Here is a 24,477-nt window from a genome sequence, read left to right on the forward strand (position 1 = left end):
CTGTTGCTATAATAACTATTGCTATGGTAACTGTTGCTATAATAACTATTGCTATGGTAACTGTTGCTATAATAACTGTTGCTATGGTAACTGTTGCTATAGTAACTATTGCTTTAATAACTGTTGCTATGGTAACGGTTGCTATAATAAATATTGCTATGGTAACTGTTACTATAATAACTGTTACCATGGTAACTGTTGCTATGGTAACGGTTGCTATAGTAACGGTTGTTATGTTAACTATTGTCATAGAAACGGTTTCTATGGAAATGGCTCCTATGGAAACGGTTGCTAAGGTAACGGTTGTCATGAAACGGTTGCTATGGTAACGATTACCATAGCAATCTTACGAGTGTACGACAGACGGACGGACGGGCGGACGCTAAAGCGAAACTATGAAAGGTTTTTTGACCCGGGCCACGAAATCCTTAAAAAAAAAAAAGAAATGATTTTATAATTTGTAAAAACTCACCCCAAGATATGATTGTCCGTTTTTTTGGGAATTGCTTCGTTGACAGAACTTTTTGATATTGGACCTTGTGTGACATCAACGCCCATGCTACCAAGATCCAATGATGCATAGGTTCTTCGAGTTTGCACTCTGGTGACGACACCACCACCACCTCCACCACCACCCGTCACTTCACCACTTCTACCACCACTTGTGACAATTCCTTGATAGAGTTCATCGTACAATGTACTGCCATTGTCATTGCTATTTATTGCATCGTCCAAACGCGCTGGATCCAAATGATAATTTGGATTTTCAAACGAGAGGAGGCCATTTTCTAAAACAAAAATTTCCATTTTTGTTATAAATTTTTTGCAAAAAAAAAATAATAATTAAACATTATTTAATACCAAAATTTAGAAACTTATATAATAGAAAAAAATATATGACAAATATATTATATGTGACGCTCCACGGAAGAACGGACCTTACGTTATTTTAATTATATATATTAACTTAAAAATTAATAATATAATTACTAAATAATTAATAATATAATTATTTCATAATTAATGGATAAACAATCCGTCTGGAAAATTTCTTAGTAAATTAGTCGTGAAGAAATTCGCCAATCAGGCTCTGGCCTGGGCCGCACCAGGCCCTGATCGGGCCCCGGTTTTGATCGATTTTAATCGGGCTAAAAATAGGAAGGCCCATGACTGTATGAAAATCTGATTGGGTTACGGAAGAAGTCCCATTTTAGCCCGATCGAGGACACATCAGATTCTGATTAGGCCCTAAATCGACTTCCCTGTTTCAGCCAGTTTAGCGCGAGATTAGCGAATTTTTTTCACAGGTACAATTCAAATTAAATATTAATTAATTAAATTTCATATATTCATTATTTTCCCCTTTTTCTTCTCAAAACACTTGGACTTTTTTTCACAGGAGAGAAAACTCACTTATGATTCTTAGAATGAAAAAGGCGGCGAACACGACACTATGCAGGTAGCGGCAAAGTACGTCCATAACGACGTGTTGGCGTTCATGTTGCCGGGAAAATCACCCTCGTTCGGTATCGCGAATAGGGCAACGTGAAAAATAATAAAAAAAAAAAAAAAAAAAAAAAACAGAAACCCTTTTGTAGGCGCACGTTTTCTTCTTTTCTCTTTCGGTATTGCAGGCACGATGTGTGTTTCTACACAGAGAACTGCGGCTAAAACGTGTACAAGTCTACTTAAGTCGAATCTCCTTGGCCTCTTTCCCTTCCATCCTTCTCTATTCACAATTTCTTTCTTGGATTTCTGTCTGTTTATACAGGGGCCTTTGTATTGATTCCCATTCGCCAAATGAAACGCAGTTAAAAAAAAAGAATTCCTCCCAAAAAAAACAACTAATTGCAAGAAACAAAAACTTAATTCATATTTTAAGAGAAAAATAATTTTTATTAAATTAAAAAAAAATTATTTTGAAATGTATTTAAAGTAAATGTTGGCTGAACAATTTAATTTCATTTGTCCGAAATTGCATTTGACCGAAACTTTATTTATCCGAATTTTCTTTTGTCCAAAAGTAAATTTGTCCAAATTTTCTTTTGGCCGAAAGTACATTCGTCCGAATTGACTTTTGGCTGAGAGTACATTTGTCCGATTTTTTTTTGTCTGAAAGTACATTTGTCCGAATTTTCTTTTGGCCGAAAGTATATTTGTCCGAATTTTCTTTTAGCTGAAAGTACATTTGTCCGAATTTTCTTTTGTCTGAAAGTACATTTGTCCGAATTTTCTTTTGTCCAAATTTTCTTTTGGCTGAAAGTACATTTGTCCGAATTTTCTTTTGTCCAAAAGTACATTTGTCCAAATTTTCTTTTGGTCGAAAGTACATTCGTCCAAATTTTCTTTTGGCTGAAAGTACATTTGTCCGAATTTTCTTTTATCTGGAAGTACATTTGTCTGAATTTTCTTTTGGCTGAAAGTATATTTGTCCAATTTTTCTTTTGTCCGAATTTTCTTTTGGCTGAAAGTACATTCGTCCGAATTTACTTTTGGCCGAAAGTACATTTGTTTAAAATTTCATTTGTCCAAAACTACATTGGTCCGAATTTCTATAAGCTCTTTTACATCTTTTTCGTCCAAAATTTCGTTTACTGAAAAATTATATTCGTTCAAAATTCTATTTGTTGAAATTTTCAAAAATGAAAATTCGGATAAATAAAATTTCTGATAAATAAAAAATTAAAATAAATGAGAATTATTTTTTTCTTCTCAAGTATATAGCGAATAATCCTCAGGAATTTTTTATTTTCAAGTCACATTGATCTCTCGTTAGGAGTCTAATTACCGAAACTAACTACTCTGAAATGAACCATTTGCTTTCAAGTACTACTTTCTTTTCATATCAAAAAAAAAAAAAATATATATGAATTACTCTCGACCAATTGTCTCGCATTCAATTTGCGTCTACAATGGGCCACCATTCAAGGCAGCCTAAAAGAATGAAGAGAGGAGCAATGAAAATGAATAGAATTCAAAGTACGCTGCGTATCTAGCAAAAAAAAAAAAATTACCCACTTTTCTAAATTGATAGATTTTAAAATTCCACACAATTAATTTTTTTTTTTTATTAAAGCCAATTTTTAATTCCATTCAAAAATGGTCTTTTTTTCTATTATTATTACAGTAAATTGTGAGGTAAAAATAATTCATTAAAGGATTTAAATTTCAAACTTTAAAAAATGAACTTATATTCAGAAAAAAAATTTTTCTCAGAGCCAAATAAATATTTCAGTTAAATAAAAATTTTATTTGAGATAAATAAAAATTTTTTTTTATAATTATATTAATTATGGTAATATTTATGGCTATTATTAAAATTTGCAATGCTTTTTAAAACCTCACAATTTACATATTAAAAATTAAAAAAAATTCAATTATCACTAATAGCAACAATTAGTAAAATTAATAATTTCAAGAAACAACGAAAATTACAAGGAAAACCATGACATTTTCATTATATGAAACGTTGCTCATTATCAAGTCGTGAAGAGTGACATTAAAATTATGACTCACGAAATGAGAAATTATATAGTGGTTGTATTTGTATTTTGCTCTTGCACTGTTCAATTGTTTCTCGTTAACGAGAGACAAAGTTCAGTGAGAGCGAAAGAGAGAGAGAAAGATAGAGGGTGAGAGCAAGACTTTCTGAGCAGGGTACGAGTCAACTTGAAAAGTTTGGACATGCTTTCGATGTTAAGGCAAAAGAGGGTGAGAGTAGAAGAGAGCAAGATGGCAAGTGAGGGCTTGAGGAGCAAAAAAAAGAAAAAAGAAAAAAGCAAAAAAAAAAAACGAAAGAAGACGAGAGTGCAAGAGCTGCTGCTGCTGCTGTCACCGCCCTAGATGAGTCACCATATCGATTCCTCTCGAAAAGAGGAGAGTCTAAGGACTTTTCCCTTCCAAAAAAAAGAGGCGATTCCCTCTTTTTTTTCTCAGACAGTTTATCCTGATATTAAATTTCATGGTCAGGAAACTGCCAATTTGGAAATTCCTTACTATTTTATTATCAATCAACAAAATTAATAATCTTTTTTTTCCTAGAAAAACCAGATGCTAATTTTGTTCCTCTTTTTTCCTTTGTAGAACAAAATTAGCATAAAAAAATAATTCTTCAAAAAAATGAAAAAAGAATTTTCAATTGCATTTTTTTTTTAAATCAAAGATAAATCTATCAATTTTCCTTTGAATTGAAATACAAATGAGAGAAAAAAAAAACCTAAACGCATATATGGTGTGCAAAATAGTGTATCAAATTGATCGAGAAAAGTCTCTGAAAATGTTGAAGGTTATCTTTAAATAAAATACACACACACACAATCATTTTATATAAACACATCCTTCGAACCTTATTCACCTTCACCTTTAATTCATTGCATGCCACACGGTTTAAAAAAAAAAAACAATAATGATGAAAATTGTTATCTCATTTCTCTTTTTGCATCTACTTCACGAAATGTGCAAATAAATCTCAAACAAAAGTCTGTGAAAGATCATTTTAAAACTTTTATAAAATAATAATTTAAAAATAGAACATTTAAAAACTCTTTGTTTTTTTTCTCAACAAATAGAATTTCTCCTATCGGCTTTCTTTTAATTGACATTCTAACAAAACGCTATTTTTTTTTTTTTTTTATTAAATAAACTTTATATTCTCCGAGCAGGAAGAAAAGAAAAATATAACAAAAGCTATATAAACCATACGCTTTCAGGTGGAATAAAAATTCTATAAAAAGATAAAGAGAATTCTAGTGGGCGAAAATCTATTCTTTTCCAAGAGGGGGATGAACACTGCCACGAAGATTATTTTTCACAATATATATATTGACAATAATCCGATTGGTTTTTTTTTTTTTTTTTTTTTTTTTTCTAAACCACCTTCACGAAGGTAGTTGTAGATATACTAAAAAGGTGAAAACATATAGCTTCTAGAAAGGCCTGTATGTAACTATAATATAGAATAGCGAAGAAATAAAGGTGAGGGGGAGAGTGAGGGGAAGGGTAGTAATAGTGTTTAAGGGTTGCGTGCGGCGCCGTACAAATGGCGCCGCGACGTCTGTATGCCTTGAGCGAGCGTTTCTCTATAGCATGATGTTATTCGCTGTTGCGAAGTGGCAACGACCAGAAACCGGAAGTTACGTGTACCTGTCTTGTTGCAAATCGAATTACGATATAGGCAATTGATCTTGCGCAAACTCTATTTTAAAACACATTTATTTTCTCTCTCAAAGGGAATTTTATTTCGATATGATATTTAATTTATTATACAACTTTTGCCGAAAATTCTGAAAATAAATTTCATCTAATTACTCCCACACACACACAGTGTCCTCTATAATTGAATACAATTTTACATTTATTATTGATGATCAAGGATAGTGTAAAATTAGATGAGTTTTGACATTTTAATTTTTTGCGATACTCTTTGAATTATTAATGAGAATGCAGTAAAATATTCTCTAATTCTGAATTAGTTACTTATGAATAATTCAGCGTGTCGAATTTGATCATTAAATTAATTAGTAAGCATTTTCACTAATTGATAGTAAAAAGGACTACTGATATTTATAATAAAACTACTTACTTTAGGTAGAAAACTACTTATTTTAGGTAGAAAACTACCGATTGTTAGTAGAAAATTACTAATTATTAGTAGAAACTACTGATTGCTATTAAAAATACTAATTTTAAGTAGACAAATTTTAATTGTTAGTAGAAACTACTAATTTTTAGTAGAAAACTACTCATTGTTAGCAGATAATTACTAATAATTAACAGGAAACACTGATTTTTAGTAGAAAAGTACTAATTGTAAGTAGAAAAGGTACTAAATGTTAGTAGAAACTACTGGTTTTTAATAAGAAACTACTTATTTTAGGTAGAAAACTACCGATTGTTAGTAGAAAATTACTAATTATTAGTAGGAACTACTGATTGCTATTAAAAATACTAATTTTTAGTAGAAAAATTTTAATTGTTAGTAGAAACTACTAATTTTTAGTAGAAAACTACTTATTGTTAGCAGATAATTACTAATAATTAGCAGAAAACACTGATTTTTAGTAGAAAAGTACTAATTGTAAGTAGAAAATTAACTAAATGTTAGTAGAAACTACTGATTGTTAATTGAAAACTTCTGTTATTTAGTAGCAGAAAAGTACTGAAAGCTGGTAGAAAACTACTGGTTTTTAGTAAGAAACTACTTATTTTAGGTAGAAAACTACCGATTGTTAGTAGAAAATTACTAATTATTAGTAGAAACGACTGTTTGCTATTAAAAATACTAATTTTTAGTAGAAAAATTTTAATTGTTAGTAGAAACTACTAATTTTTAGTAGAAAACTACTCATTGTTAGCAGATAATTACTAATAATTAACAGGAAACACTGATTTTTAGTAGAAAAGTACTAATTGTAAGTAGAAAATGTACTAAATACTAGTAGAAACTACTGATTGTTAATTGAAAACTACTATTTAGTAGCAGAAAAGTACTAAAAGCTGGTAGAAAACTACTGGTTTTTAAGTAAGAAACTACTAATTATTAGTAGAAACCACTGATTGTTAGTAAAAAATTACTAATCAGTCGAAAATTTACAAATAGTTAGTAGGAAACTGATAATTGATAGTAGAAATTACTGATGGTTAATTAAAAACTACTATTATTTAGTAGCAGAAAAAATATTACTTTTTGGTAGAAAAGTACTGATTTTTAGTACAAAACTACTAATTTTTAGTAGAACACTACTAATTATTTATAATAAATACTGATTCATAGTAGAAAAAACTGATTGTTAGAAAAACCACTAATTGTTAGTAGAAATTACTGACTGTTAGTAGAAAATTACTAATTATTAGAAGAAACTACCAATTTCCAGAAGCAAACTACTGATGTTAGTAGAAAACTACTAAAAACATTTAGTGAGGCTTCTATTCCATTTATTTATAAGTATTATATAAATTAGTAGTTTTCTGCTTTCAATCAGTCATTTATAACTAAAAATTAGTCAAAACGGTTATATTTCTCAAAATTGTAATTGCAATTTCCTCTTTAAATTATTCGTTTCTACTTTAGGAACGATACCGGATATTTAACAAGATATATATAATGGATATGAATTATATATACAAAGACACAAATGGGAAGTAGTTATATATATATATATATATATATATATATATATGAATATTCCACATATAAATATAGAAGTGTCAGAAAGATATTATTGTAGGAGGATGAAAAAGCGATACTATAACAATACAGATATTTTCGAGTGAATCTTCAACGAGTATAAGTTCAGAATGTAATTTAGTTTGAAATATAGTATTTCAAATAGTATAGTTCGAAATACATTTTAAATGTATTCGGCTCCTATATACACATCTGCTGCCAGCTGCTCTTCCCCCAAATATGTTATCCATATGCTACCTTATATGCTTTCTAAGAGTGCCCTGAGGATCCACCAATAACTTTCAAGGTCCAGTTTTACTTCCTCATATAGCGAGGCTCGCTGAATTTTACTCCCCTCTTTTAAAACAAAAACTTTCTACTTTATTTTTTAATAAAAAACAAAAAAAAAAATTTTTTTTTACAAAACTTTTTGTTTCCTACATGCCAATAGGAAAATTGTTTGATTCAATTAAATTGGTTATTTTTTACAATTGTCAAATAAATATAGTACCAAATAAATTTGGTAAATAACAAAAATACTCTAAAAATGTTAACTAATTTCAAATATAGTGATACATTTTTTGCTTTCGAATTAGTTAAATTTTACTATGGAATTAGTAAAATGTAACTAATTTTAATTTAATTTATAGTTGAAAATTTTTTTGCTGACGAATTAATAAAATTGAACTAATTTAAAAGCAAAAAGTAAGTCACTAATTCAAATAAGTTAAAATTTTTACTAATTCAAATTTAGAGAGTAGTACCAAATAAATTTAGTACATATAGTACCAAATAAATATAATAAATATAATATTAAATAAATATCCCACTTGGAAAGATTCCCCGGAAAGTGCCCCCTGGAGGTTCTATCAGAATTCCGCCGGAACTTCCAACGTAATTCCGTCGGAATTCCATCGGAGTTCCAAAGAATTTCCGATGGGATTCCGACGGAATTCTGACGGAATTCCGACGGAATTAGGACTCTAAAAATTTTGAAAAAAAAATTAATCGGAATTCCGTCGGAATACCATCGGAAATTCTTTGGAACTCCGATGGAATTCCAACGGAATTACGTTGAAAGTTCCGGCGGAATTCTGATAGAACCTCCACGGGGCACTTTCCAGGGAATCTTTCCAAGTGGGATAGTACCAAATAAATATAGTAAATATAGTACTAAATAAATATAGTACTATAGTAATAAATAAATATAGTACCAAATAAATTTAGTAATTATTTGGTTTAATTAATTATGAATATAAATAAATATTATTTGTTTCTAATTAATTATAAATTAAAATTTTTTTATTACTAATTTATAAATTTTTTTTTTAATTAATTATAAATTTGAAAAAGAAACGTTTTTCACCAAATAAGGGAGTGACGAAAGTAAAACGGTATTCAACGAAATATATATATATTATCGAAATTATATTCGGGCAACTAAACGACACTAAAGTATTTTTACGATGTAACTTTGATGACATCATGAAATAGAACATTTATCGTATACATATAGCCACTCCCAAATTGTGATGTGAGGATATCATTTAATAAGTTACCGCAGAGAAACGAGGTATATATGTTTAGATTGTCGATAAAGTACATTCATGTCGTAAAATTGTGTACACGTATAATAAGTCATTGCACTGGAAGCAGTTAAATGGATTAGTCTAGAAGACCGAAAATACACACACACACACACCAATATAAGTTTAGAACAACATACACGACATTTTCCTTATAGTAAGATGTCCAAAACCCCAATTCCCTGCTTTTTGCGCGTTCAGAGGGTTGTGAAAATTTCTCCATTGCAATATCGGTTTTATGGGGAATGCGGTAAAATCCGCAAAAGCAAAAAAAAAAAAAAACACACATTCTACTATAGCTGAACGTGCCAAAATGAGTTTCAACAGAATTAAGATATTACAGCGAAATTGAGATGGAAATATATTCCTCTAAAGATCAAAGCAATATTTATACATTTTTTTTTATCATATTTGAATATTGAATTAATAAATAAAATTCTAGATATTAAATTATATGATATAAGAATTCTGTAAAATTATACTGAAAAAAATAATTTATTTGATTCAAATACTCAATTACTGTTATCAAATAAATATTTACTTGAACCAAATAATTTTTATTTCAATTAAATAAATTCTATTCAAACCAATAATTTTTCTACTTGAAACAAATAACATTTAATTGATTCAAATAATAATTATATGATAGATATAAATATTTATTTGATACAAGTAAATAATTATTTGATACAAATAATTTTTTTTCAGAATATATTAATTATTATTTTCTAAATGTTTATTTATTCGAATTCGAATTTTACAAAATAAATTCCAATTCGAATAAATAAACATTTAGAGAATAATAATATCTGAAAAAACTAATTAAAAAATTTAAACTGAAAAATAAAAATTATTAATTTTAAAATGTGAATTAAAATGAAAATTTGTATCCAAGGAGAGGAAATTAAATTTTGTATAATATCTGCTTCATTTACTATATATACAAATACACACACACATACACGCGGTCGCAAAGGCTAAAGTTTTGAATTGCGAAGGAAATGGAGAAAAAATGACTAAACTTTTGGTCATTACTGGAGAAAGCAGTTTCTAATCTAAATCTGAATCTAAAAGGGATTCTTTTACCAAAACTCCATTCTGCATTTTGCAATTCCCTACGTATATATATTTGTGAACTATTCTAAATAATATAAATATAAAAAGATAAAAAAGAATTCCAGAATTACTATTTTTCTATTGATTTGTGTCACGTACTGATTTCACTGAACTCTTCTATTGTATATCTAAATAAAATTCAAGCTGTATATGAAACAAAATCAATACTTGTTTTTATCGTCTATTATATACATAGACGTTTCAGAATATTATATTATTCAGTATCTAAAAAAAAAAAAAAGATTTTAGAAAAATAATTAAATTTTTATAATATTTTTACCAAATGCGATTATAAAAGTCACAATAATAAATAATAATAAATAAAATCAATTCAAAAAAGAACAATTAAAATTTTGTTTCAAACGATTGACAAAAAATTAATATAAAAATATTTCCGGGATAAAAAAAAAAATGATAAAACGTACTTTTTTTTTGTCTTAAAATCGACTGCACACAACTGATCGATCGGTCGTTCCTACGCGACCCACCGTCAATTTTTCATTCGGAGCGTCAAGACATCCTTGAACTATCGATTTCCATGGTCGAACCAGTCGAGGTTGAAGTTGTTACGAAATATAACGTAAAACTTAAAAGGTAGAGCCCCCAAGTAGGCCAGAGAAGACGATGACAAATTGGATTATCTTTTCGTAATGTACCTTGAGCGCGAGATAGAAAGAGAGAGGAGAGGAAGAAAAGGCCTCTGTAAAGAGATTAGCATTGTTTGAGAGCACTGTCTTCCAAGCTAAGCTACTTTGAAAGACACCTTTCAAAGGAAAAGACAGTTTTATACTTTTGTTTTACCAAACATGACATCCAAATGCAAAAATAAAATTCACACCATAATTTTTTTTTTTATTTGCAAAAAAAGAGTGAGAGGAACTTTTTTTTATTTGTTCCATTTAGTGAATGAAGACATTAAAAATGAGGTAGTTTTGATAGAAGTGAGAAAACATTTTCTTTTTTCGCTATTGTAAAACTATAGATGAACTGTAAAAAAGATTTCCTTCTTTTTAAATTACAATTTATACAAAAAACAGTGCGAAAAAATAAAGTTTTCCACATACTATACAGGAAAGTAAAAAATCAGTGCGGAAATGTATACTTTTCCATACATTATACAGAAGAGTTATAAAAAACAGTGCGAAAAAGTACGCTTTTCTGCATAGTATGCAGCAAAATAAACAATAGTGCAGAAAAGTATATTTTTCCACACAGTATACAGCAAAGTTATAGAAAACAGTGCGAAAAATTATGTTTTTTCTATATAATTAGTAGCAAAGTAAACAGTGCGGAAAAGTATATTTATCCACACAGTGTACAGCAAAGTTATAGAAAACAGTGCGAAAAATTATGTTTTTTCTACATAATTTGTAGCAAAGTAAACAGTGCGAAAATGTATACTTTTCCACACAGTATACAAGAAGAGTTATAAAAACAGTGCAAAAAAGTACGCTTTTCTGCATAGTATGCATCAAAATATACAATAGTGCAGAAAAGTATATTTTCCCACACAGTATACAGCAAAGTTATAGAAAACAGTGCGGAAATGTATACTTTTCCATACAGTATACAGAAGAGTTATAAAAACAGTGCGAAAAAGTACGCTTTTCTGCATAGTATGCAGCAAAATAAACAATAGTGCAGAAAAGTATATTTTCCCACACAGTATACAGCAAAGTTATAGAAAACAGTGCGGAAATGTATACTTTTCCATACAGTATATAGAAGAGTTATAAAAACAGTGCGAAAAAGTACGCTTTTCTGCATAGTATGCAGCAAAATAAACAATAGTGCAGAAAAGTATATTTTTCCACACAGAATACAGCAAAGTTATAGAAAACAGTGAGAAAAATTATGTTTTTTCTACATAATTTGTTGCAAAGTAAACAGTGCGGGAAAGTATACTTTTCCACACAGTATACAGCAAAGTTACAAAAAAACAGTAAGAAAAAGTATTTTTTTTCTACATAAATTGTAGCAAAGTAAACAGTGCGGAAAAGTATACTTTTCCACATAGTATACAGTAAAGTTACAAGAAAACAGTAAGAAAAAGTATGCTTTTTCTGCATAATATGTAGTAAAGTAAAAACCAGTGCAAAAATCTACAATTTTCCACATAGAATGCAGCGAAGTTATAGAAAACAGTGCGGAAAAGTATGCTTTTCCTCACAGTGTGCAGCAAAGTAAAGCACGAAAAGGAAAAGTATTTTTTGTATAGTATGTAGCAAGGTAAAAAAAACAGTGCGCAAAATATAGTTTTCTACATAGTATTCATCAAAGTTACACAAAAACAGTGGGGAAAAGTATTCTTTTCTGCATAGTCTATAGCAAAATAAAAACACTACGAAAAAAGAAGCTATTTCTGCATAGTATGTAACTAAAAAAAATAAGTGCGGAAAACTATACTTTTCTGCATAGTCTTCAGCACAGTTACACAAAAATAGTGGAAAAAAGTATACTTTGTACAGCAAAATAAAAAAAAGTGCGGAAAAGAAAGCTTTTCTGCATAGTATACGTAAAAACGAAAACTATTCTTAATATAGTATGTAGCCACCTAAAATACAGTGCGGGAAAGTATACTTTTCTCCATAGGTATAGTTTCAGTACACAGAAATAAACAAATTTCTAATTTATCCACGATAAAATTAAGTGTCATTTTTTCGCAGCTGTTACACAAAGATTATTTTTCATTTCAGCGTTTAGTAAAATTTCCCCCTAGGGTCAAAAAAATGCAATTTTACTCTCTATAGGATACAAAAAAACAGAATTACTACCTAAAATGAATCTAATCAATTACTTCTTGAAAAAATAGAACAATTCTTTTGAACTTAAAAAAAAAGTTTTTATTACTACAAAGCAAATAATTCGAATCAAATAATTCCAGTCAGAGTTAATTTCATTTTGTCTCGAATATATATACGATGAAATTTGTCAACAGTTTAGAGAACTGCGACTTTAAATTGGAATAGTGTCTAAGACTGTTTGGACAAGTTGGCAAGGTGTTTGAGAACGTGCCTAGTACACGTGGGTAGAACTATAATTTGGTTGGAGTTAAAGTCGCCCCAATGAAGACCGGTGGCGATGAGTTTCACCCTATACACTTCAATTTCTCTCTCTCACTCTCTCTCTCTCTCTCTCTCTCTCTCTCTCTCGCTCAGTGTGTTTTGCTCTCCACCTCCAACAACGAAAAGGACTAAATAAGAGCTGACGTGAAATACGAGGCGAGGTATCGTTTAAAATCCTCCGCGACGAGAGTCGGAGGAGCTGCGCTCGTGCTCCTGGAGCTTAGTCGAACACGGACGAAAGTTTGCACAAAATATTACCAGTAATAACAGTATTTCTCGCGATATTAGCTGCCGGCACGTCTACTCGCTCGTGCTTCGCAAAATTCTCCTGCTTTTTGCCCCTATCTCTGTCTCTCTTTTTCTCTCTCTCGCGTCTTTCCCATTTTCCGAGAAGAAGTCTATAAATACATATTTGCGCGATAATGCCAATTGTCCAGGAAAAGCTCTTGAAACTTGATATGTCGCATTGCATACAAAATAGAAAAATACAACTCAAAATGAAGCTGCATTTTAAAATATTATAATTATTCTGTCGTTTAGAATTAAAATTATTAATTTCAACAAAAGGAAAATATTTAAACTTATCGTTTGACTCTTTTTAATTAACAAAAACCTATTTATACTGAAAAAAAATATTTGATTCAAATAATCGGTTACTTGACAGATGTAAATAAATATTTACTTGAATCAATTTTGATTTTAACCAATAATAATCACGGGAAAAAATTTTCTTGTGTTATCTACAAACTGCAGTTGTTGTCTCCACAAAACAGACGATTTTGGGAAATACACAAATCGAATTTGTGAACAGAACAAAATTTTTTAGCACACGCGAAAATTTTTTTTAGTGAAAAAATAGATTTTTTTTGTGATTTCTCCAAACACTGTTTTCTTTGTAGTTTTTACAATTTGTCTATATTCAACTAGCCTATTTATTTGTCGTAAATAAAATTTTTTATTTAAATCGAATAAAAATTTACTTGAGTCAAATAAATATTTATTTTATATGTCAAGTATGAAATTATTTAAATCAAATTTTTTTTCTGTCCACTGTTATAATTTTGAATTAACATCATGTAAAACACACTATAAAAAAAAGTTTCTAAATAATATATATGTGAGTTTTAATAAAGAAAAGTTAGTTACAAAAAAAAACAAAGTAAGACGAGGTTGAACTAGCAAACTATAAAAAATAAAGATGTAGAAAATAAGTGCCAGGTGACACACACACAGAGAGAGAAAATGTGAAAAAATACCGAGAGTCATAAACTTAATGAAAAGAGTGAACTCTCACAAAAGAGGCGCGCAAGTTAATCAAAGAATGGGTTTCATGTTCTACAACCTTTTTTTTCGCTTGTAATCGAGTTAGTTTCTGGGCCTTATATATTTTTCCTTCGTTCACCACTAACTCATTTCTTATCCTTTTCTTATAGACTTTTATGTCTTTTTCAAAGAAGAGAAGGGGGGGGGGTAGAATTTTACGAGTGTGGCACACCATTTCAATGTATGTATGTATAAAGTCACTCTGGCAATAATCTCACACAAGTTCTATATACATTGTAAAACGAGTGTGAAATTCACGATTATTTTCAAACGTGCAACGTCCCAAGTTGGAATTTGCTCGTTTCTTGAAAATTTTCCTTGTTATTTCCAGCGAGAGCTTTTGTAATAGAGTTTCTGAGAAAAGTTAAACGCATATATAAAAACTTCAAAAAATAAAATAAAAAAAAAATAACACAGATTTACAAAATCGTTCATCAAACTCTGAGTTATTTTCTCATTGTTGCACGGAAAAAAGACTTTATTTGGAACAGCGATATGTTTCTCTAGAATAGCTAAAACTTTCTCTATTTTAGTGAAACATATCGCTGTTCGAGTGAAACTTATCTCTGTCCCAAGTTTATTTTTTATTATCTAATTCGTTCAAATAAAAATTCCGTAATAATTAAATATTAAAAACTAGAAAATAAAAATTCATTTAAAAAATCAACGTTATAAAATTATAAAATTCCTCGAATGAATTTTAAATATTCTCAAACCAGTATCATGGTAGTAAAAAAAAAAATTATAAATAATTATTCAACGTTGAAAATTGACGAGTCTCACTCAAAACGATTAAATTGAATTTTTAATTCAAAAAAAAAAGCCAGAGAGAGAGAGGAGAACACGTCAAATGAATCTTTTAAAAGAATCGTTCATGATTTAGCTCATCTTTTAAAAGTTAGACGTCCCTTGGACATTGCGTGCTATAAAAGTTGTCTACCTTGGCTATAAAGTAAAATATAATCGTCACTTTGCGAAAAATTTTCAACTAAAATTTCATGAAAATAAAAAGAAGAAAAATATTTTATATCGAGAATAGGAAATATGTATTATAAAAATAAAATTAGGAATATTTCTAATTTTATTTAAACGAAAATAAAAATAATTCCAAAAAAATATATCGAAAAAATTAATAATAAATGAAAAAAAAAAAATCTAGCCAATTTAGTATCGAATTGGTGATTTCAATTTGTTACAATTGCGATTAAGATAGATCGGATCTATTGGTCTTTCCGGTTCCTTTATAGTGATGTCGTTACTACCCTCGAAACTGTGTGTATATATATGTGTGTGTGTGTGTGGCAATAGAGGTAGAGAAACTCGCGTATAAACACGTATATAAACGTCCTCCGGACTTGACTTGACATCCGCCTTCAGCAAAAGTTATTTATGTTCTATATACCGCAAAGTTCTGATGCGTAAAATATTGCTCGTAAAATATATGACTAAGGTTTTGATCTACGTTTTCCATTTTCAATCTTGTAAAATTTTCAAGAAAATTTTATTATATATATTTATAAATTTTATTATTTTATAATGTAAAATAAATAAACAAAGAATAAAATAAATTTTTTTAATATATCTTAGAAAAATAAATATATTTTTTAAATATATTATAAAAATATATTATTTTATAGTTTATTTTTTGATTATATAACAGAAAAAATTTTTAAAATGAACTTTATATTTACGAGTGTCAACGCTGAGTATGCAATATTATTTCATTGTAAGATATAAAGTATAGTACACAAGTACATAAAGAATAAATTGCTTCACGATGAATTTGCAGATACAAACAGCTTAGGGTTGGGTATGAGATCGAAAATATATTTTCTCGCCTGAATAAATAAAAAAGATAAATTCGAAAAATTTCATTTCAATTTTAATTTAAAAGAACATTTTTTAAATTACTTTTTTTACACTTGTTTCTAATTTTTTAATTTCTAATTTTTAAAAAATATTTTTCAAAATTTAAAAAATTCTAATTAAAATCACAGAAAATTAAAAGGCATTAAAATAAGCTGCAACGCTTATTATTTTAATCCAATTTATTTTGCTTATTTTAATCCATTTTGGTATTAAAATAAGCAAAATTGGATTAAAATAATAAGCGTTGCAGCTTATTTTAATGCCTTTTAATTTTCTGTGATTGGAAAAAAAACTTGTATCGAAAAAATTCGCAGTGGCATTTTTTAAGTATCAGCTTTTAAATAAAAGAAAAAAAATATATTTTGAGTTTTTTCTCTATCAAAAAAGGGGCTGGTTTTATTTCTCAAAATAATGTGAGTGTAAATTTCCTATATAATCGCTATTATGGAAAATTATACGCTATCTTTATAAAATGCAAATTTCGAGATATTAATACCGTTATATATGATTAATCATTGTGCAACTGGCAAAGATAAATTATTCCACTGCCGCAAGAACAATTAATTTACACTAAATGGTTTCGTTTAGGCGAAATTTGGTTACATTTCAAAAATAACATAATATTTCCAATATGAATATATATATCTACTTTATAATTTATGTATTTTAAAATCTGATAATTTTTTAATTTAATTAATTTAATTATCACAATTTTCTAATTAAATTATATAATTCAATTACAATTTTCTAATTAAATTATATACTAAAATTATAATTTTATAATTATATAATATTCTTCACTTGAATTTATTTTACACGGTAAAAAAAATTTATCTGAAACAACGAAAGGTTCCACTAGAAAAGCGAAAGATTAAACTGAAACAAGTAAAATTTTTGCTACTATAGTAAAACATTTCGGTGTTCCAGGTCAATTTTTTTCCATGTACACTAAAAATAATAATAAAAAAAGAAAATTAAATTACGTTGCATAATATTATAAATAAAAAAAAAAAATTTTTTTCATCTCTTCAAGATGGAAATATATATGTTTTATTCAAAGTGTGCGGAAAGAAAAGAGAATAAGTATTCAAGTATAATAATTCAAGTAGCAGGGGAGAAAAAGGAATGCTAGTGAATTTTATCTGAAGCATATCGAGTGTGTCTCAAGGTCGAAACTACATATATATATATATCCTTGTTTCCCTTTTGTATTTTTTTTCTTTTTTTTTTTTTAACCAGAATCTATGACTGTTGAGGGAAATCTCCCGCGAGCATTTTCGCTGCTCTTATTGAGGCCGTTTCGACAGGAAATGTGTCCAAGAGAAACTAAAGACGCGTGGAAAGGTGAAAGAAAAAAAAGGGACGAAAGCGAGAGTATTCAGAAAACAAAAAGGGAGGGTTGCGGCAAACAAGAAAAATTGCGTAGGAGTTGAAGATGTCTCCACACGCGTACTATATACACATACTTTCACGTTTCCTGGGGGGTGGACATTTTAGTACACTTTTATACATTTATATATATATATATACAAGAGCACTTATAATTCATTTTTTTAGAAAGAGAGAAAAAAAGAAAATAATTTACCCCAATCCATAAATTCAATTTTTTTAAATATTTTATATTTAAATTATTGTTTAAAAATATTCCTTTTTTTAATACTATAATTTTATAATTAAATTATTTTTTAAAAATATTTCAATTTTTTAATTCTAAAGCAAAAAGTGAGTAACTAATTTAAATTAGTAAACATTTTTACTAATTTAGATTTTGAGAGTACTGAAAATTTTCAAAAGTAGCTAAAACAAGTAGTAAAAGTCAATATATGGTCAGACAGTCCGAAACCTATTTTACACTTCACGAAATAACATAATCAAACCTAATTTTTCCGATAATGAAATAATTTTCCCCAAATTTCAAAGAATACTGGTAACTATTAAAAAGGAGTTTAAACAAGTAGTATAAGTCATTAATCAGTCAGACACGCATTCTAGTACAGAAAAGTATAAATCGTATAGAGAATTTGTATTTTTATAAATGAAATTTTTTTCTTTTTTTATCGACTTTGAAAATTGTTAGAAAATTAAAAATTAGATAAATATAACCCAATATTATTTATATTAGAAATACTTATGAAAAATATGTTGTCTAATTTATCCATATAAATTTCAATAAGCAATTTATTAAAAAAAGATAATTTAAGAAAAATTTTCTTTTATAAAAACAAATGATCCATATTGAAAGCTTCATCGCAACAAATAAAGAGGATATGACCTGAAAGGTTATCTCAAAAGAACGACTATCATTTAACATTTTATTGTCCAAAGACCCATAACAAATCCATTTAGAAAATGTGAAATAACATAAGAATAAAATCCAAATTATTTTATTCTTAAAAAAAGGAGTATTCTTAAAGTAAAAATATTATAATTATTCTCAAAGTAAGAATATATTTATTCTTAAAGTAAGAATATATTTTCTCATTATGAGGATAAATATAACTACAAATTAAAATGCGAAATTAAAATAGAAATAAAACAAGAGTGAGAGAGAAATGCTCAATAAATGCATGTCACGAGAATTTCGAAAGTTTTTAAGATGAAAATAACGGAGTAGTCGACACAAGAGCATTTTCCAAGGCGAGAACTTCCGGTCGATGCATAAAAGACCAGAGAAACAAGTACTCGCGACGTGGGTGCAGTGCTAGAAGCAAAGTTTACAGCAGCGTTTTCCTTTTTTTTTTTTTACATAAAACTAGCGAAGAGTGAGAAAAGCTCTTGTCGGAAAATTTTCAAGTTACTCGAGGCGCAATGCGCGTATCCAAGTTCGTTATACTTCAAAATGAAGTATATGTATACATACATACATATATATGTATACGTTAAAAAAATACCTACATTTATATATTATTCTCATAATAAGTAATTTAAAAAATTTTTTTAAAGTCACATATTTTTACCGAAATACGTGTAACAATAATATTAATTCACTACAATTTGGGAAAATTTATTTCAACACAGAAAATTAAAAGTCATTAAAATAAGCTGCAACGCTTATTATTTTAATCCAATTTTGCTTATTTTAATACCAAAATAGATTAAAATAAGCAAAATTGGATAAAAATAATAAAATTTTAATGCATTTTAATTTTCTGTGAAATTATTAATTTTTAGTTAAAACAGTAAAAAAAAATTTTATATTTTTATATAAACATAATTTCTTACCACAAAAATAGAAGGAATACTTTCTTTAGCGAATCAATAGACACTTACCTGAAACAGAAAAAGATTTATCAAATTAGTTTAAATTTTCTTTAATTAATAATTTAATATATAATTAAGAGAAAACAAAATATAATTATATCAAAAATGTGGAAAAATATACAAAGTACTAAAAGTTTAAATTCAAAAGAAAATGGTACAAAAGCGAATGAGTAATTATTATCTCCATTATCTATTTAACTATCTGTTACTGGAATCTAAAATTGGTCCGATGTCAGGAAGCAAAGCTCAGAAAACTTTTCCCTGTCGATTCAGGGTTAAGAGCTAACCCACCGAATCGAGGCTGTAACTTAACTTTGCAGACGAGAAACCTGTGGGTTTCTATATACGTAAAACTTTTCTTACTGTTAAAGGAAATAGTGGTATATATGTATATATATATATATATATATATATATATATATTAAAGGGAGAAAATCTCGAAACTCGTTTCCTTAAAGCTTTTCACGGTACTTTTCCCCAAAAAGGAAACTCATTTCTCCAGTAACGGCACGAAATAATTTTTCTATCAAAGTTAAATTCAAAATAAAGTTATACTCGAAACAAAATTTCTCATTTTAATAATAGAAAAAAATTAAATTATAAAATCTATAATAAAACCAATTAATTAAAAATTAATAAATAATATTCAAAACCTATACATAATAAAAACCAATTAATAAAGAAAAAAATTAAAAGTAAACATTCGTCAACGAAACTCAATTTATATTTCCATTATAAGAAAAGATTCACTTTGTGTACAATGGAAATTAGTTAACAAAATTTTACTTCACCCTATTTTAAATAAGACAAGATCGTAATTTTCCATGGTTCAGATTAAGCCCCCAGAAACGTTTTCGCCCCTGGACAAATTTCCCTCTTTCGAAAACGAAAATTCATTTTCATTCCTTTATCAACCGCAATTCCTGCGTATATAGAAAGGAATTCAAAGAATTCCGCCTATAAAACCAATTTTCCAAAGAGAAGAATAAGAAGAAGATGTGAGTATAAAGAGGGGGGGGGGGGTTGGAGAAAAAAGGAAAACAAGACAAAAGTTTCTCTCATTTTGCCCAGTAACAATTGAGGCGTTACATTGTTTTCTATATATATATATAAAGGATACTAATCGAGACCATTGGATTGATAAGAGAAAGAGTCTCAAGTAAAAATAGTAAGAGGAAAACAGGAAAAAAAAATGTGAAAACGAGCAGTGCAAGATTTCCGGTTCTAACATGTTGTGAACTGTAACTGAAATATATATATATATAGATATATCGATACAGTGAATCAATGGGGTTGAACGGATCAGGAAGACTGGAAAATTTTCCGTGAGTGTCGGTAACGAGATCAATGTACAACATCAGCAGACATCTTCTGCTAAGGCTTCAACTAGAGCACGCGCATTTCAAACTCCTTCTCCAATTCCAACCCATCGCCTTCTCCCTCCCCCCCCCCTCTTTCCTCCCACTGCTCTTCTCACCCTCCAAGGATAATCTTGTTACTAGCGATACCTACCCTCTTAATCCGAACGAGCTCGTCTGCGAACGAGCATCTAATCGTTCTCCAAAGCAGTTTTCCCAACTGTTTCTCAGTTCATGTATATACACTTTTCTTTCTCTCTCTCTATATATATATATATATATATTCCTGAATATACCTATATTTATTCCTAAAAATATCTATATCTATTCTATATAAATAGAACTCAAGATTAATCAGAGAATATATCAAAAAGAGGAGATAAAAAAAAAAAATTCCCACATTCGTTAGAAAAGTATTCATATGTTCCAGGGTATATTCATAATTCTTCAAAATTGCCAGCTATTTTCCTCTTTCGTGGAAATTCTCTTGAGAATACAATTGTATTTGTGCGAAATGACACTGCGGAGAATTGCAACTCTCGAAATTCAGAGCGCGAGTGCGCTAACTTATATTGTTTATGTAAATTTTTTCGGAAAATGATTAATGATACCATCAAGAATGAATGGAAATTCTTAATTACTCTTTTCATTTTTAAAAATGAAGTGTATAGCTAATGTTTTGCTTATATATTACTTTAAAATAATAACTGTTTCAAGCATCTAATTTTTTTTTTCATCAACCACTCTCTTCATTGAAATTAGTAAAAATTGTCAGGAAACATTTACTCTATCAAACTATTACGAAAATTTCTACAGTAACGGTTATTATAGTAATTATTATCATAGTAATTAATACCATAGCAAAGGTTACTATAGTAATATTATCATAGTAACCATTACCATAACTACGCTTTCCATAGCAACGGTTACTAAAGTAACTATTACCATAGTAATTAATACCATAGCAACCATTACCATAATTACTGTTTCCATAGAAACGGTTACTATAGTAATTATTACCATAGCAACCATTACCATAGTAATTAATACCATAGTGACCATTACCATAACTGAGGGGCTGGAAACAATAACAACCAGTACGCTCGGCCGGTCGCTTTGAAGCCAGTCAACACGTCAAAAAGGTGAAAAAATTGAAACTCAAAATTCGGATTCTTCAAAAGCTTCACTTTATAGAAGATAAAAAATGCATCTTTTTTCTCTCAGAAATTTTTTTCTAAATCCAATATTTTTGATAATAAAAGCAAAAAACCCAAAAAAAAATTTTCTCAAATTTAATTAAATTTTGAAATATAAACGATCATTTCTTTCACAAATAGTAATAAATTTGTTTACAACTTGGTATACATACTAAATTAGGTCTAATAACGCCATTAAAACATTAGAAAAGGCAAAAAAAATTATTGTTTTATTATTTTTAATTAAAAATTGAAAGAGGTCGATATTCACATTTTCTAACTTTTGACGATAAAATGTCTGCAGGGAATTTCAAAACTGTAAGAACTTCTCTTATAATATTTATTCACTACTATTTCAGGAAGTTTTCTGCAAAATTCCAAATCAATTCCTGTTATAGTTTTTAAAAAAATTAATTTTCAAGAAAAAGCGGATAGCCCATCGCGTTCACTTAACCCGCTGGAGACTCTTTCTTGAAGTATGTGAAATTATTTCGGCTCGAATAATAAGAAATTAGTGAAATAAGAAGAAAGTTATGTTTATTTTTTGTGATCAGTATCTTATATGTATGTACATTAGTATTAGAATTGTTAACAATATTAATATTAGTAACATTTATAATTCATACTTGATATTTTGTAAATATTTAAAATACGCATATTATAAATATAATATAAATAAATATAAATAATATAAATATTATAAGAGAAGTTCTTACAGTTTTGAAATTCCCTGCAGACATTTTATCGTCAAAAGTTAGAAAATGTGAATATCGACCTCTTTCAATTTTTAATTAAAAATAATAAAACAATAATTTTTTTTGCCTTTTCTAATGTTTTAATGGCTTTATTAGACCTAATTTAGTATGTATACCAAGTTGTAAACAAATTTATTATACTATTTGTGAAAAAAATAATCGTTTACATTTTAAAATTTCATTACATTTGATAAAATTTTTTTTGGGCTTTTTGCTTTTATTATCAAAAATATTGGATTTAAAAAAAAGTTTCTAAGAGAAAAAAGATATGTTTTTTTATCTTCTATAAAGTAGTGCTTCTGAAAAATCCGAATTTTGAGTTTCAATTTTGAGGTGTTGATTGGCTTCAAAGCGACCGGCCGAGCGTACTGGTTGTTATTGTTTCCGGCCCCTCAACTACGGTTTCCATAGCAACGGTTACTGCAGCAACTATTAATATAGTAATTATTACCACAGCAACCATTACCATAGTAATTATTTCCATACCAACCATTACCATAATTACTGTTTCCATAGAAACAGTTACGGTTACTATAGTAATATTAACATAGCAAACGTTACTATAACTACGCTTTCCATAGCAACGGTTACTAAAGTAACTATTACCATAGTAATTAATACCATAGCAACCATTACCATAAGTACTGTTTCCATAGAAACGGTTACTATAGTAATTAATACCGTAGCAACGGTTATTATGGCAATATTATCATAGTAACCGTTACCATAATTACTGTTTCCATAGCAACGGTTGCTATAGTAATATTACCATAGTAATCAATACTATAACGACGGTTTCCATAGCAACTGTTACTATAGTAATTAATACCATAGTAATTAATACCATATCAACCATTACCATAAGTACTGTTTCCATAGAAATGGTTGCTATAGTAATATTACTATAGTAATCAATACTATAACGACGGTTTCCATAGCAACTGTTACCATAGTAATTAATACCATAGCAACCATTACCATAAGTACTGTTTCCATAGAAACGGTTACTATAGTAATTAATACCGTAGTAACGGTTATTATGGTAATATTATCATAGTAACTGTTACCATAATTACTGTTTCCATAGAAACGGTTACTATAGTAATTATTACCATAGCAACCATTACCATAGTAATTAATACCATAGTGACCATTACCATAACTACGGTTTCCATAGCAACTATTAATATAGTAATTATTACCATAGCAACCATCACCATAGTAATTATTTCCATAGCAACCATTACCATAACTACTGTTTCCATTGCAACGGTTACTATATGTTACTAGTTAACCAAATTATCAAGAAATTAATCCAAATTATTTAAATTCCCTCGCAACAATATTTAAAGAAAAACAAATCCAATACAGAATTTCCAAATATTTGTCTCTGATTGAGGAAGAATGTTACAGATCTTGTGGCAAGATTGTTGGTTAGGGAAGAGGAGAATTACGATTTCGTGGTTCTGAAATGGATCTTGGACGAGGGATCTCTCTCTCTCTCTCTCTCCCTCTCTGAGAAATTTGGGGATTAGAGCATGGAAATATAGAGTCGAACAAGTATCACGTCCTGAAATGCCTTGCGGGGACGTTGCTGTCTGAGAATATTAATATGGAAATACAATCTTAGTTGACGTGTCTATACACACGTCAACTGTATTTCGATCCATCTCATACAAACTATAGACAATGTTACTCCCAAGTTATATCTTCCATATATATATATGTTAACAAAATGGAATTACTATATTTTTTTCCAATAAAAAAATAATTTCCTCTCTTT

The 24,477-nt window shown here is 28.6% G+C and overlaps 1 protein-coding gene across 1 annotated transcript in view; it reads right to left on the bottom strand.

Annotated features, from left to right (window-relative positions):
* LOC127282025 (protein Fe65 homolog) overlaps positions 1-24,477 on the bottom strand; it is a 138,193-nt gene that overhangs the window by 53,567 nt on the left and 60,149 nt on the right. Inside the window, exon 3 of the mRNA XM_051306096.1 lies at positions 473-788. Coding sequence (XP_051162053.1) covers positions 473-788 — 316 coding nt within the window. The remainder of the gene's footprint in view (positions 1-472; positions 789-24,477) is intronic.

Source organism: Leptopilina boulardi, unplaced genomic scaffold (genome assembly GCF_019393585.1).
Source record: "Leptopilina boulardi isolate dan_hultmark-lab unplaced genomic scaffold, ZJU_Lbou_2.1 LbouV2_278, whole genome shotgun sequence".
Classification (NCBI taxonomy): Eukaryota; Metazoa; Arthropoda; class Insecta; order Hymenoptera; family Figitidae; genus Leptopilina; species Leptopilina boulardi.